This window comes from Amia ocellicauda, chromosome 13 (genome assembly GCF_036373705.1).
Source record: "Amia ocellicauda isolate fAmiCal2 chromosome 13, fAmiCal2.hap1, whole genome shotgun sequence".
Lineage (NCBI taxonomy): Eukaryota > Metazoa > Chordata > Actinopteri > Amiiformes > Amiidae > Amia > Amia ocellicauda.
The window spans coordinates 34,897,300-34,914,685 of NC_089862.1; the positions used below are offsets into that span (position 1 = coordinate 34,897,300).

General features: G+C 38.8%; 1 protein-coding gene across 1 annotated transcript; it reads left to right on the top strand.

Annotated features, from left to right (window-relative positions):
* Positions 1-469: 469 nt before the first annotated feature.
* Positions 470-15,906, top strand: txk (TXK tyrosine kinase). The gene is made up of 15 exons (XM_066720722.1): positions 470-604; positions 5,808-5,856; positions 5,947-6,022; positions 7,225-7,412; positions 7,769-7,828; positions 7,934-7,988; positions 8,578-8,657; positions 9,000-9,127; positions 9,648-9,722; positions 9,913-10,084; positions 11,261-11,477; positions 11,891-11,955; positions 13,225-13,343; positions 14,528-14,685; positions 14,908-15,906. Exons 1-15 carry the CDS (start codon positions 592-594, stop codon positions 14,974-14,976), a joined length of 1,524 nt encoding a protein of 507 aa, XP_066576819.1. The 5' UTR covers positions 470-591; the 3' UTR covers positions 14,977-15,906.
* Positions 15,907-17,386: the final 1,480 nt, after the last annotated feature.

Below are 17,386 nucleotides of genomic sequence, written 5' to 3' on the forward strand. Positions count from 1 at the left end.
CGTACTGCTTTCTCAGAAAAAGGGAGTGGGTTTATTTGTCCTATTTTGCATACAGCTTTCTACAATCATACAGATACCACACTAAATGTATTGCGTTTAAAGGAAGGTTTTACATTAAACCTCTTTCCTGTTACTCTACACATCTTTGCTTTTGTATTTCATATTTTCTAGAATAACTACCAAAGCTATTTCTTCATTAAACTAGACAATCAAGAAGATAATGTCTCAATGAACACACAAACGCTGAAGTGTCTGAATATGTACACAGACACAGCAGGAGCCACCATTAAGAGTACACGGCTTGTGATGGCTTTGCTTACAGTTGGCCTGTGCTCTCGCAGCTCAACGCCATGCGGCTGTGTGTGTCTGTTTCACTTCCTCCTTAGCTTCTCTGCTCAAGGTGCGTATTCGTCAATGCGAGGGCTCGTGGTTACAAACGCGTCACCTCTTCCTTTCTACAAGTTTAGTAACAAACATTACTACTGAGGTGGCCCAAGACACTGTGCTCATGTTACTAAGGAACCCTGTGATTTTGAAACACAATCTAACTCATGGACACATGCCAGAGACTGCGTTCGGACTAGAACAACAATGATCCTTTCCAGTAAGTGGTTTTATTTGAATCCATGAATGGGAGACGTGCTAAGCTTCAAACAATATCTGTCTGGTGTAGGAGACACGGCGAGAGATTGGCTCCTTTATCTTTAAAATATGGTATCAAATACCAAGCATCAAATATAGAGTATTAGTGCTGGATTGGCTCTGTTTGCTTTCTCATGATAAAGGTGCTCATGTCTTGATGTTTTGTGCTGCACATTGGTGTATTTAAACCCTGTCTTCCCTGTGACAGATGCATGTGAACACCAAACTTGTATCCAAACACAAAGCACTGCACAAAGGTGACAAAATAAGGACACATCAGAAATATTGAGTGACATGTTCTGTGTGTTTCTATGCAAGACATGCCTGTCTTTTGTAAATAGGGTGCAGTTCATCTTAAGAAGGGGACAGTTACCAGCAGGTTGTTAGTACTGGGTTGATACATCCTATCTTATGAAGATTTAATAAATGTATTTTGTAATGCCTCATCTAAAATGTCACCCAGCATTTTAACCCAGCATTAAGTTACTTACAAAGATTTAGATTGATGGATGAACAGCTGGCACACTTTACCATCTTAATACTGATTTGTCCCACAAATATTTGTTTCGCCGATGTCCATAAAAACCACGAAAACCTTTGTTGTTCCTCTTCTCTGCTCTCTGGGGGGTTGTTTTCCGTATCAAGTGACTGATGAGTGCAGCGTTCAGTGTTAGAACAATGTGTCAGAAAGACTGGTACCACAGCGAGGTACTAATATGATCCATACTATACGTTGTTTGGAAGGCAAGGAAAGGCATGTGACAGCGATGGCAGGTGAGTGCCAAACCAAACATTGTCTGTCATATTTCCTTTTTAATATTTCAGGGCAGTCATACTGTCATGTCATACCCATCCTTTTTGTTCAGATGAACCACTTTTTAGAAACACAGGGCAACATTAACGCAACATTGACCACCACACTTCATTAACACATTGAACTGATAACAACACAGGCAGTGTAAAACAATAATTTACATTTCAGGTTGCTCAATTGAATTTGCGTTAATGGGAAGGTTTAAGATGCATGTGGGACTCTTGTATGAGCATGCATCAACTTGTTCAACAGCAAGTCAATGGAATATAGTAAAATCTCACTTTGCTTCTAACTTAGTTTGTCTACATATGTTTCTAGGAATGCATTGATGTCTGTATTATTTATTAATACTTGGATATTTATGAAACTTCTTATGATGTAGTGGAAAATTTGGGATCTACAAGTATCTTTGCAGTATCTATCTACTCTGCCCTCTCAGCATGATACAATCACATTTTAATCCACAAGGGCACACGTTCAGGAATCTCTATAATACAGTATGTCATTCCACATTAGTGAGGTACGGTTTCCAGAAGAGATAGAAGTGGATGAAGCAGAAGTCAACAAATAGGATTTAAAAAGTTTCATATCCATCGATCAATCTATATTTATATGAGTGCTCTCTGTGCTCAGGTTCAGCATGTGTGTAGTCCGCCACAAAACCTCAGAAAGCCCCTCACTGAACAAAAACGAAATAGACGGGGGATTGGCATCTCAAATTCCCGAGCTTTTATAGCCTTAGCTGCAACACTATGCAGCTAATACAACCACAGCATCTTGCATATGATGTCCTTATTATTTAAGTTCCTTTCTTGTTTCTTATCCTGTACCTTAATGTTTAAAACCGTCAGCCACTGCATATGGCACCAAATGCAACGTCTGATGCTCCCAAGCTGCGATTACTTTTTTAGTATTAGAAATGTATATTGTACTTATATTATTGAAGATCCTATTACTTGTTACTGTTAATTAATTTTCATATCCCATGTTGGTCATCACTGTTTGAAGGTGATCAGTTACGTTGTCAGTCCATTATAATGTGGGTAATATATTATATTATATAGTGGTTGATGGAAACAAATCTGAATGAGACGAATAAGACGGCCACTCAGAAACAGAATTCACACCAAAAACCATCGAAGACCCCATTGTAAAAATGAGCATAAAATGTTTTGTTCACTGTTTATTGTTTGGTCTCTGGCTGGGATATGCAATAATGTCCATGGCAGATCTGTGATGTGAGGACAGCCTTTGCCATGTGGGCATGGTTCTCATCATGAATAACATGATTATTTCACCTATTTTACCCATTTTCCCAGGTGTGGTGAGAACCAATTAATACACATTTAATGGAAGTAGATGTAATTACTCGGGCTGGACTCTTGGTTTATTTTCTATATTAAATCCACATCAAACCAGACATATCTGGGCAAACGGACATGTACAGATCATTGCGGACTGCTACGGGGCCTTTTCTTAAGGAATGTATTTTGCACTATTACTGCATGTACTTTATTAACCTGACCCAGCTGGCAAAGCTGCAGGTTTCACTACGATCCCAAAACAAGTGCAGAACACATCGATACAAAGCTTTACGCACGCGGACATGTTATAAGGAGAGGTTTTGGTACATTCACAGGGCTTTAAATCTGCTGGTTGTGTGGCGAATGTGTATGTAGTATGTTTCACCAGGTGTATTTTATTCACCATTTAATAGTATATAATAATAATAAGTGATCAAATCCAGGACAGATATAGGCTGGTATTCTCATTTGCAAGTCATTCAATATCTTAAATGTTGCTAACACATCCGTTGGGTGCTGACATGAAATATTCCATTACACGGCCCCCAGTAGAGTGGCGGCCCTCACAATGCGGCACAAAGATGTCTAAAGCAATGCTGATAAAATAACGCAGGAAATGTACACTCCAGCGCACACCGCTCCCCCCCCTGCCCTTCTGAGATATACAGTACCTCTGCAGATGGGGAAAACTAAATGATATCCATCAAAGATGTGTCACACTGCACGAGTTTCTGGAAAGGGAATGCAAGTTCTTCTTTTAGATTAGGTGAGCTGAGGACATCTGCTGTGACCTGTAAACCCAGCAACCCAGTGATGTAATCTGGGATCTACAGTGAGGGAAAAAAGTATTTGATCCCCTGCTGATTTTGTTCGTTTGCCCACTGACAAAGAAATGATCAGTCTATAATTGTAATGGTAGGTGTATTTTAACAGTGAGAGACAGAATAACAACAACAAAAATCCAGAAAAACGCATTTAAAAAAAGTTATAAATTGATTTGCATGTTAATGAGGGAAATAACTATTTGATCCCCTATCAATCAGCAAGATTTCTGGCTCCCAGGTGTCTTTTATACAGGTAACGAGCTGAGATTAGGAGCACTCTCTTAAAGGGAAGCACTCTCTTAAAGGGACTGCTCCTAATCTCAGCTCGTTACCTGTATAAAAGACATCTGTCCACAGAAGCAATCAATCAATCAGATTCCAAACTCTCCACCATGGCCAAGACCAAAGAGCTGTCCAAAGATGTCAGGGACAAGACTGTAGACCTACACAAGGCTGGAATGGGCTACAAGACCATCGCCAAGCAGCTTGGTGAGAAGGTGACAACAGTTGGTGCGATTATTCGCAAATGGAAGAAACACAAAATAACTGTCAGTCTCCCTCGGTCTGGGACTCCATGCAAGATCTCACCTCGTGGAGTTTCAATGATCATGAGAATGGTGAGGAATCACCTCAGAACTACACGGGAGGATCTTGTTAATGATCTCAAGGCAGCTGGGACCATAGTCACCAAGAAAACAATTGGTAACGCACTACGCCGTGAAGGACTGAAATCCTGCAGCGCCCGCAAGGTCCCCCTGCTCAAGAAAGCACATGTACAGGCCCGTCTGAAGTTTGCCAATGAACATCTGAATGATTCAGAGGAGAACTGGGTGAAAGTGTTGTAGTCAGATGAGACCAAAATCGAGCTCTTTGGCATCAACTCAACTCGCCGTGTTTGGAGGAGGAGGAATGACCCCAAGAACACCATCCCCACCGTCAAACATGGAGGTGGAAACATTATGCTTTGGGGGTGTTTTTCTGCTAAGGGGACAGGACAACTGCGCCGCATCAAAGGGACGATGGACGGGGCCATGTACCGTCAAATCTTGGCTGAGAACCTCCTTCCCTCAGCCAGGGCATTGAAAATGGGTCGTGGATGGGTATTCCAGCATGACAATGTCCCAAAACACACAGCCAAGGCAACAAAGGAGTGGCTCAAGAAGAAGCACATTAAGGTCCTGGAGTGGCCTAGCCAGTCTCCAGACCTTAATCCCATAGAAAATCTGTGGAGGGAGCTGAAGGTTCGAGTTGCCAAACGTCAGCCTCGAAACCTTAATGACTTGGAGAGGATCTGCAAAGAGGAGTGGGACAAAATCCCTCCTGAGATGTGTGCAAACCTGGTGGCCAACTACAAGTAACGTCTGACCTCTGTGATTGCCAACGAGGGTTTTGCCACCAAGTACTAAGTCGAAGGGGTCAAATACTTATTTCACTCATTAACATGCAAATCAATTTAAAACTTTTTTGAAATGCGTTTTTCTGGATTTTTTTGCTGTTATTCTGTCTCTCACTGTTAAAATACACCTACCAAAAACTAAAACATGCCTGTCTGATACGGGCCAGAGGGCAATGCCTAAGAAACATGTAGACCAGACATTGTAGACACTGGCAGTGTGTTTTACATCCCTGAGTTGACCTTTCTGCTTTTCAGACCAGACGTAAGAGTCTTAGACATGTTCTAGAATATCAAATGCATACCATGTGCATTCTGAAGTCACAAGAGACAGTGATGTTTTGGAAATTTGTGGGCCTCCCCCTTTGTTATAAAAATACATTTCACTGACTGCAGAGGTGTATCCAGCAGATACAGAAGGATATCCGGGCAGATCACAGGTTTGTGTAGGAGTGATTTGATTTTGATCACCTTTTTTTCCATTGAAAACAAAAGTCAACTGTCTTGGTAGGAAGTAGAAAAAAATGTACAGCAACTCGCTCTCACTCTCTCTCTCTCTTTCTCTTTCTCTCTCTCTCTTGGACTCTGGGATAACACAGAAATATATTATTTTCTGCAAAATATGTTAACACACAAAATAATACATAATAGAATCCATTTCAGTGTAATTAAATTTAAAGTACTTTTTTGGCATGTCTATCAGTTGCAATGTTGCCAAATCAATTCTCTCTCACACACATACACACCTATATATGTATTCTGACACTTTAATTGCTAAACACGTAAACATGTGAGCTGTTCCCAGTAAAAACATGTCATTTTTCTTACAGACCACATAATTCAGTCGGTCTTCTGTTGCTGTTGTTCAGTACAAAAACGGTAAGAGGAGCATTTTGGTATGGCGGCAGTAATTATTCGGACATTTCAAAGTGTTCAGTCATCTAACGTAAAGATGTCTCTATTGCACAGAGAAATTACAACTCAGGTGAGCCTGGAGAATGACAATGGGTTGATTCGCACTCAACGCTTTCAAGAAACATATCATGTAAGTATGCTAAAGCTGTGGATTTTTAATATGTATTTATTTATTAATATTTTGAAGAACACACCTGCCCATAATGTTTTGGACATGCTTCTGAACACCCTTAAAACAAAAAGCTGAAAGCCTACCTCAATTACACAGCCATATTACACTGACACTCTATAAAAGACATGCCCACTCCTTTCACTTTGAAAACTTTGCCGTGCTTTAATTTCCTCTCGAACATTTTCAAGTGTTTCATGTCAGTTTCAAGTACAGAAAGCTGTTGTGAGCAAAGCTGTCTGTAAGCGCAATACAAAGTGAACTCTGAGAAACTTTCACTGCCTTGGTTGCACCTTAGATTAAATTTGATGGCAGACAGCACTGATGTTATACTGTATTACGTTAGATAAATATGTCCAGGGAATCTTGTTTGAGCATTAAAATAATACATTATAAAAAAACATATTTATGGAGCACCAGCTGACTAGCCAAACATCTTGACATGCTGAGCCTAAAGTCATTTCCCCACAGGTTAGCCATTCTTCCTTTTTGGTTAGAGCTTCGATATGGATCTGTAATAAATTAGTTATATCTACACTCTAAACAAAAATCTAAAATAAAATAACTATTTTATGTCAGTTAAAAAACACACAGGGAATTGAAACATGAAACAGATGTTAGTACTCGTATTGCCGTACTCGTATACCGAAACACAGCAAACCACAGCTTCAATCTATGACTGTATGTATTTTTTTTTTAACCATATAGCCCAGCTTTAGTCAGCATGTAAAGAAACCCCCAGAGCCATATGCATGCTCTTAGTTTTGTAGAAGATATCTTAATTTGTAGATATGGTAGATATTTAGCTTTTAACAAAATGGCACTTTTTAAACTATTATAATGGCTGGTTATGAACTCTTGTCATCCAGTGAAATTCACAGGGAGCAGAATAACCAGGAATAAAAACACTAAATACTCTAATTCAGGGTGCACAAATGGCATTATAGACATTTCAAATTAACATGTAAAAATCAGGCTTAAAGAAAGGGTTTATATGGCAGAACAATTTACTTACAGTTAAAAATATGCAGTGTATTACTTAAGGAGGGTGACTTCTATCAGGCTATCGACACCATCAATGCTTTGTGAATATCCTCAGGATTTGTAAAAACAATTGTCAATTGTGAACATCTATCTAACGTGTCGCCACAACTCTCTGGAAGTCCAACAGATCCAGAAGGAAGCCGCCACCCCCACCACCAGAAGACAACGAGGCAAACAGCTTCTGTGTCATTGCGATGTACGACTTCTTAGCCAAAGAGGATTCTGATTTAACACTAAAGCACGGCCAAGAATATACCATACTTCATAAACAGGACCAGCACTGGTGGTTAGCTAGGGATGAACAGGGGTGAGTAAAACAAGGCACAGGTGTTCTTACCTCTGTCAGATACATACAGAGCCAGTGGTCTCCATCCCTGATCTTAGAAAGCTTTGTTAATTGTGTTTTGGAACCAATTACTCTCTTAATTAGACAAGATGAACATGATCTTTCTTGTTATTCGTTGGTTGATTGGATTATGAAACTAGGCAATAAACTGGTTTATAAAAATAGTAAAGATTAAGTGTAGACTTTAGTCTTCCCATAAAAATGTAAATGTAGCATAAGATTGAACTATAGTTTAGTGAACATATGCTCAAATGTTACAAGAATCATGATTTACAAAACAAATGTTTTTTTCTTCTCATGCTTTTAACATTTTCTAGAAACCAAGGGTTCATTCCCAGTAATTATGTTACAGAGAAGGATAACATGGAGGCACACCAGTGAGTAGCTCTCATTAATCTCATGGCATTCACATTTCACATCGCAGCGTACGCAGCGACAGCACTGACGTACTAACTAATGATGGCTTTCACTGCCTCTGCCAGGTGGTACTGCAAGAACCTGACAAGACCGAAAGCAGAGCAACTTCTTCGCCAAGAGGTAGGAAAAGAACATTGAACTGCAACTAATGTATGCCGAGTTATTTTACAGCACCCAATATAGATATTAGAAATGCATATCGCAGTTCAAAAGAGAAGAAAAACATTTTCCCTGAGCTGATGTTTGAAGTACCTAGGACTGATAAGAAACGAAAACAGCTCGTTTGTGAAATGCAACCTGTTCTAGATTCTTCTGTGGTTCATCCAGTGGTTTGTGGCAGCTGGCTCTATGTACATGCAGTTTATACACATTTTAAAAAGAGGTGTTAGAAGGTTGTGAGAAAGGAAATGTAGGCTTGTGTACCACTGTGTGGACAACAAAACACTCCAGCTTCAGCTTGTAAATTCACATGGTGTACTAAAGAAGTCAATTTAAATATATGTAAGTGACCATACAGGGTGAAAATTCTTATTTTAAAAGATTGAATCAAAGTCTGTTTATACTTATACAATAGCACACACGTCTGCTTTTATTGATGTTTTTGTGAATACATAGATGCAAAGACAGATGAAATATGACCTTTATATATAACTTCCAGAGATGGAATTACATGCATATATAAGTGAAATATAATTCCTCTTTTCTCCAGGGAAAGCAGGGTGCATTTGTTGTGAGAGACTCGAGCCAGCAGGGCTGCTACACTGTGTCAGTTTACACTAATGCACTGAGGTAAGAGTCTACAATCGAAGTTGTGGTGCTAACATGTAGCACACAGAGCTAACCTCTCTAGCTCAATATAAATAAGTGTGCACATGCATTATAAGGCTGAGTATTGCAATTTATAAGTGATAAAGTGATAGAAGTTTACTGTGGGACAGTGAAATTAAATAAACATCCTGTATGAACAAACATCATGTGAACACTCCACATAAACATTCCTTCCAAAATGTATTCTTATTTATTTTTAATATATGTTCAAGATTTATAGTTAGATTATAATAGTATAAGAATAGATAGATTGATATTTATAGTTTTGTTATTCACCTAATGGGAAATTGATTTTTTTTCCAGCTCAGGTGAGGGGGACATCCGGCACTATCAGATAAAGAAGAATTGCTACGGACAGTTATTTTTGGCAGAAAAGCACGTTTTCAGTTCAATCCCAGAAGTAATTAATTATCATCAACACAACGCTGCAGGTAAAGACTCTCTCAGTTTCTCAGACACATTAACCACTGGAGTTTGAGTTTCAACATTTCCCTTCGAGCAACAGATAAGCTTAAGTAAATTAAATATTTATTATAATTGATCTGACATTTGATTTGTATAAATGTTTCTGTTGAAAGTAAATCAAGTGACGATTATAACCCAGTTCCAATGAGTCAGGCTTTGAGCTTGTGACTCCCAACCTCAGCTGTGCATAAACAGTTTAGGAGATTCAATAAAATAGTTTATATTTAAGTTTGATGAGAGCAAGCAATGTTAACAGTCTGGAGTGGATGTTGTAAGCACCTTTTCCTAAAACAGATAAAGGCATACAAACACATGGTTATACATTTATTATTACCAAGCTATTAACACACTTATCAATAGGGAGAGGTTTATAAATGAGGAGAAATGATGCTGTGTTAATAACATAATAACTTAATCTGCAGTAGAAGCCAGTTACTGTCAGGTTACTCATAATAGAATAAAATCAATACTTTGTTGTTACTGCAGGCCTCATCACAAGACTACGATATCCAGTTGGGCCAATGGGGAAATGTGTTCCAGCGACTGCAGGATTTAGCTATGGTAAATACACTCACAAGCGACTTTCTGAGTTTCTGTTTCAGTGTACAATTTGCACTCATTTGAGTAAAACAAACAAACAAGCAAACAAAAATCTTTGGTTGGCATTGCCTTATGCCTTACTTTATTCCCCAAAAAAAACATTACAGTGAAAACGTAATTGTAATGCCACGTTTGCGTTTTAATTTTCAAGAAAAATGGGAGATAAACCCGTCCGAGCTGTCCTTTATGAAGGAAGTTGGCAGCGGCCAGTTTGGAGTGGTGCGCTTGGGAAAGTGGCGGGCGCTTTGTAAAGTGGCCATCAAGACCATCAACGAGGGATCCATGTCTGAAGAAGATTTTATTGAAGAAGCCAAAGTCATGACGTAAGTTATACATGTAAAATATGTAACAATTTTTTTTTGTGTCCTTCACAGAAGAAAAGTCATTATTACAATATAAGGAATTTATATATGCTTGCTTAAAAATGGAAATTGATCTTGAATGGAGATTCAGCAACCGGTCAAATTGTGAATTAGGAGTGGGCTGGGAGATTTAAGTGGGAGGAGTCTGTAGTGCCACTAGTTTACGGCTGCACATTTGGTAGTTATTGTAAAAGGAGAATCATATACATTTCTGTTTCCCTTATGATGTCATCGAGAGGAGGGAAGAGAGAGGATAACAAATACAGCACTTTTCATGACAATTAGAAATCTCTATGCAATCAATACCAAATACAAAAGAGAGATAAGAAACAAATCTACACCGTAGTGCAGTACTGAAAAATACATTCCTGGTAGAATAATGCTGTATTTCTAGTAATAATGCACATCGATTCAATGCAGCTTTTCAACAGGAGTCACTGTATGAATTGTATCTGTATGCTTAGTGTGCAATTAATGTGACTCTCTATAGGGAGTTGTGGTAGGAAAATGTATGATTTACAAATGACCTCCAAAGCATGGCTTCCGTGTTGAGGTCACTGCTGTGCTGTAGCTGCCAGTGACCACTTCCTGTTGTACGACTAACGCTCATTATTCTCATTTTTTCCTCTCAGACTGAGTTTTTCAGCATACACTACATGTAATCATTCAGGTCACAGGTTAATGGGAAGCTTGAGGCAAACAGAGTTGCCCCCTGCCCCACCCACCGTAAAAAATGTGAATACAATAAATAAATAAATAATAGTCGCAAAATATTTATTATGTGATAGCTCATATTTACAGTGTTAGGGTATGATAGGTAGGTCCTCATGTACAGATCATTCATCATCTGTTTTAGGAGTGCTGTTGATGTTAGATATGGAAATATATTATAGGAGTAAAATGATATGGCTGTGGTGAAGTGGCACCCTTTATTCCATACACAGTACATTCAAACTCACTAATTTCACACATCCTCTTGACACCCTGTATCTTCGTGCATGGTTAGACCTTGATTTCTATCTTCCTTGACTTCCTTAGTATATCAGTATGTATCAGTACTTCGCTTCTGGTGTAAAGATACAGGTGGTGACAGACATCTGGGGGGGTTTATAAGGAGGATGTGCTTTCCTCGTGCAGGAAGATGTCTCACCCCAAGCTGGTGCAGCTGTACGGCGTTTGTCTGAAGCAGAGGCCGATCTGCATTGTGACGGAGTTTATGGAAAATGGTTGCCTGCTCAACTACCTGCGGCAGAGAAACGGCACCTTCACAGAGGACTGCTTGTTGGCTATGTGCCAGGACGTGTGCGAGGGCATGCAGTACCTGGAGAGCAATAACTTCATTCACAGAGACCTGGTAGGTGTTACACAGCGTGGTGGGTTACTCTGACGAGGAATGGTAGGCCCAGGTTCTGATGAAGAGCTTAATCCAGCTTTCTTGTGTTCGAGCATGTTTCTCTGAGAAGCTTTAGAGGAATTCAGCTTTGAAAGCATAACAGGTAACAGATTGGTTAATATTTAAATAGTACTATAAGTCCCAATATGAGGTGCTTTGTTTATACAAGTGTGTATTTATAGAAGTAAAAAGGCACAAAAACTATGTTGTCATGTGAAGTAAGTAAATAGTTTGGCCAAAACGCTCTACTGTTGGTCGCCTTGGACTCGGAAACTTTGCTGGAGGTTTTGGTTTCTTATGAATTCACAATCGTCTCAAATTGCAGATACGTGATGTAATGTTTAACAAACTATTGTTTCCCTTCTCCGAAATAGGCGGCAAGAAACTGCCTAGTCAATGACAAGCATGTGGTGAAAGTATGTGACTTTGGAATGACAAGGTAGGTGGTTTTCTTACTGATCATGATCATGAAATAAACACGTAGCCAGCAGATAAGATATGACCAGAGTATTGACAGTAACAGCAGCTGTACACACACACTCCTATGCACACTCACACCCTACATTACTTCATGTACTTATTAAAATGTACCCACCTAATATTTTCAATATATTAAAAAATAGTTTTTTTAATTAATACATTTGAATCTGAATGTATACTCCTATGTGTATAGGTATATTATATATAATATAGTTATTTATATATTATAAATAATATACATATACTCAAAGAGGTATACATTCAGATTCAAATGTATTAATTCAAATATATTTCCTCATATATTGAGAGTTGTAAGTTTCAATACAAAATGCAGTGTAAAGCATTCCTATAAAATCCAGACATTGTGTAGCTATTGTGATAATGTACATTCCCGGAGGTGAACTTGGGAGTTGAGGAAGGTGCAACTCTATATTGGAGCCTGATGTTGGTAGAGTCTCCTCAGGGTGTAATTGGTTGGTGTGGGATGGGCGTAGTGGGAAAATTAAATTTACTTGGTGAGAAGTAAAAGCACATGGGGAAGAGGGGGGAGGACAAAGAGAAAAGGAGAAGGGAGAACAAAGGGGAATGCAAGAGAGGATAAAAAGCATGGTGTGGCTGTGTAAAGAAAACCAAGGGTCTCCCTCCCCCCACGCCAGGGTAAACAGAACTAGCTGTCCCTGGTGAGTCTAGTTATTCTGTGTATAGTTTTTGTTTGTTCGTTTTGTTTCAAAATTGTACAGTAAATACACACCACGGCATTTGGGTGTGTGCACTTCTGGCTTTAGAACAGACAAGGGAGTCGTTGGTTAAACAGACAGCCAGAGGTTTGGGCAGTACAGGGAAGCTGGTCCTTCACACTATGAAACTATAACTGCCATGAACCAGATTACATTATTAAAAGCATTGCATGTATTGAATTGCAATATATCAAAGTGATTGATCAGATATGTTAAAGACACGCAGAGAAATGTGATTCTCCTGCATGCGCAGTGACGCAGTTTTGTTAATCTGATGGAGAAGAATTTGGAGCCAACCGATCCGTTTATTTCAGTGCATTTAATTCAATAGACACTTTGACAGATTAAAATCATAAAATCATTAATGAACGAATGAGTGAACACCAAAGACTTATCTTGTCCCTAAGCAGATTATTGAGAAACAAACTAACAAAAAACAACCCTGTAGAACTGAAAGATATATAACTCCTAATTCAACATTTTATTTCTAGGTATGTACTTGACAACCAGTACATCAGCTCAACAGGGTCCAAGTTCCCTATCAAATGGTCTCCGCCCGAGGTGTTTCATTACAACAAGTACAGCAGTAAATCAGACGTGTGGTCATTTGGTGAGTGTGTATCCTGACCTGTTGCATGTTTTCTTCTTTTCGTGATGCATTTAATTTATTGCAGCTGTTGTACATTGCCTTGGATTAAGGCAGCAGCCCAGGCGATATGGTATTACATAGCCAGACAGTTTATTTGTAAGGAAAGGCTTTTTAACAACCCACTATACAGCCGGATGAAGGGCCTAGAACTGAACCTCCCAGCTATTTATATCTCCAGAAGAAAAAGGTAAATTAATACACCACTGATTGAGGTTACGGATTGATTTCGACTAGATAAATGGCAGGTGAGGAAGTCTGGAGCACCGCACCCAAGATAAAGTGTTTGAAAAGACAAACACTTTTGAACACTTACAAATATAACCCATGGGCCCATATGGGGGGATGGAAATTACTTTCCAACTTGAAATATCTTGCAGAAGCTCTTTTACCTTTGGTTATTAGGTATGACTTTTAGGTATGACTTGGGACTCGTTAAATGACTAAATGACACAAGCATGGAGTATTCCTCCTCAGTGTGTGTGCTTCTGGACTAATCCAGAGCATGTTCAACTCCTCACATGTACTGATGAGAATCCAGCAGCAATTCTCACTAAATGGATTTTGTTTTTAAAATCAGATACCGGCCCCCCTCCTTCTGCACCTCCCTAAAGATTAAATTGCAGGACAAGAGACAGGCTGTGCAGCTACTCAGTGATCCTGTCGAACAAGAATAGAGAACCTGCAGGGCTTTTCTGCAATTAAATATAATCTGCTTGTTTAGCAATCTCTCATTACTCAGCTCAGGGGAACCACAGCACGTAATTAATATGTATCATTGCAATTTTATTGTTCGGTACATTCTGTTGCCATCAGTGCTCTTTTATCACTAAATGCTCAACACGACATTTATTATTGGTAGTCATAGTAATGGTTTTTGCGGTACTACAGTGTATGGAAAAGTGTTGCTGTACATTTGTTTTGTTGAAGCAACCTGGTTGTGTAGCACCGTGTCACTGCCAGCACAGGAGTGCACAATACTCTGTCCATCCAATGTAGCCTTGACCTCTGTTTTGGATTTTATTTTGTAAGGAAAAAACTAAACCCTGTACAAATTTGAACAGTTCAAACAAATCACTCTTCACGGTCACTTTTTCAGTGTTCCTGTGCGTTTGATAATAAATGCATGAATACATTTGATTCTCCAGGAGTCCTGATGTGGGAAATCTTCACGGAGGGAAGGATGCCATTTGAAAACAAGTCGAACCCAACTGTTGTGGAGGAGATCACTCTGGGGCAGAGGCTGTATCGACCGCACAAGGCCTCCCTTCAAGTCTATAAACTCATGTACAGCTGCTGGCATGAGGTGAGCAGATCTGTATTTCATACACATTTAGCATTTTTATCTGGAAAGTTCTGTCCAAATATTGAAATTATTATACCATCCCAGAGTCAACATTACAGGTGTTTTCAACAGTTATATAATGAAGCGGGTCAGAAACAGTAATTGTTATAGTGAGATTACATTGTTAGATTTTTTAAAGCATGAATTTCAATAATAAATCCAACATTGTATTTCCCTTTTCAGAAACCAGAGGGGAGACCTACTTTCTCTGAACTTCTAGACCAAATTAAAACCACTGCGGAGATGGAATAGGATCAGACTTTTCAAATACACAAAGCATTAATGTGAACTGGGTTGTGACCCCATTGTGTTGGATGCAAATGGAAACGGAAACGAACTTTGAAATGGTACCGTTGCTTCTTGGCGGCAGAAGTTCCCAAGACCCGCGTCTATTCAGCAACTTACCTTTACCAGCAATTTAAACAATGCAATGGATTTTTTGTATAAAATTGTATAAACTGTATATAAATATATATTTTTTACCTTTGTTATACTGTAAAAATTGTCTCCCAAATCATCGAGTAAGAACTCAAATGATCCATAATGGCATAAACACACTGGAAGTACTGAGCTGAAATACATTTTTCAACAGATATTTGAGAAACCCAGACAAAGACAATATACTGATATACTATATATATTTTGAATTTTGTGTTTAATCCCAAGGACCTAGGCTCACCTGCCAACTAAAACTCAGACCCAAGGCCTCTTTAATCTGTATTTCTACACAGACATTTCAAGACCAATCGAGATAATGTAATGGGTAGTGCAGACACAGACCCTTGCAGCTGCACAGGGTTTTAAATGGTTTTAATTAAGAAAGCTTTTATCATAGATAGCCCATTGCTTTCCACTGACATCCCCTCCTACTCAACATTCTCCAAGGTTTATCTCCACAGCAGGCAACTTATGGCAGTATGAACATCTATTAAAAAATAAAAGAAAAAGTAAGGTATGAAATATATGCACATTTTGGATGAAATGGCAACAGCTGGAGAAGGTTTACTGATCCACCATCCTATCCTTACATATATCCATCCTTTTTAAAGAAAACAATCCTTCTGAGAGACATTTTAGGCATATATTGTACTTACATTAATTTATTTGTGTATTTATTTTCAAAATGGTTTTAAAATTTTAAGTCTGAATAATCTAAATAAATGCAAATGTGAATAATACAAATATTAATACAATATTTTGATCAATGTAACAGTTTACTATACTGCAGTGCTTGGTAATTCCCACTGTCTTTTTGGTGCATGCTTTAATTGATTAATTGATTGTGATGGACAATGGCTTTTGGTCAGGGCTGTGCCCCACGTTGATTCAGAGCTGAAGTGAATACTCTAAGTGTGCATTTAGGCATTTACACCAGGCCCTTTTTATGACTAATCGCCATGCAGTAAAATTACATCTCTTCAGATTATCTCTGCCTACCATAGCTGTTCTAAGTGCCCATTTTTCAGCACATCAGAGTGGATAACAACGTAGGCTTCTCTCCTACCGCCTCATGTGGAGCATATCAGTGGTATTAGAGCCAGAATAAAGTGCCCCTGATTTAATCTGAAACAAAGGAAATACTCCCCCACCCTCTAGATCCATAGCCCATTTCTAAATCCCAGCCTCATCGATTGACAACCCTGATTGACAATCTTGGATTTCCTTCATTAGCACTGAAACAACTCCACCCACTTTATCAAGGTCCGCTGATGCTGAATAAACTGAGCTGTGCTGGGCAGGACGTCTGGGCTTCCAGATGCCTGCCTTGATTATACAACAGTGTTAGGTTCCGCTGTTATGTACGGTGGTATTGAATAATGATGCATATTTGACTCGATAAATGCATGGATGAACCAAACTGTACAGCTCACATGACAATGTCCCACTTCACAAATACTGTAATGGCAGGACTATAGCTAGATTGAGTTTTTATTAGAGGTCAGGATGCGCTTTAAAACATATTCCAAAAAAAAACCAAGAGAGGTACCCCTGGTGTTATACATGTAGACTTATTGTGTAAGGAAGAGGTTTGTACAATCTGAGTAGTATGTACACAATTGCATCAAAGGGAAAGAAACCACAACACAATTATAATAAAGAACGTCTGAGATGCGTATAAAACCTTTGTCCAATTTGTACGAAACTGTTGTATTACAGATCTTAATCAAGCTATGATTTACCAGTGAGCAGAGAACATTGTACCTGAAGTGAATATATTCAAACATGCAATGTGGTCAACTAATAAGCTTTAGAGTTTGTGCCAGCCATTCTTTCCAAGGGAAATGTATGGACTATTCTCATCAATGAATTTCAACTTAATTTGTTTAATAATTTGCACAAAGCATTGCCATTTTTTCCTGTGTAAAATAAGATTTTTTCTTAAGGAAAACGACACACACTCGCACACACACAGCCACACAGACACACGCACACACACGCACATGCAAACACACACAGTCAAATACATAATCTGCCAGCTGATAAGTGTATTTTTAATTTTTATATGTGAATGTAGCATCCAGAGCAAATGTGACTGAACACTCTAAGGCATTTACAATGCCAAGTAGTTCTCGTTAGATGGTAATATGATTTACTGCATGTTTCTCAAATCCCAATTTCCCGAGCAGCTGTGTGTGCAGTGTTGCCAGGGCTCTATAACATT

Excerpts from the sequence above, each read along its gene's own strand:
- txk (XM_066720722.1), top strand. Across the intron at positions 7,413-7,768 it reads TTAGCTAGGGATGAACAGGG|AAACCAAGGGTTCATTCCCA; the intron begins GTGAGTAAAACA and ends AACATTTTCTAG. Across the intron at positions 14,686-14,907 it reads TGTACAGCTGCTGGCATGAG|AAACCAGAGGGGAGACCTAC; the intron begins GTGAGCAGATCT and ends TTCCCTTTTCAG.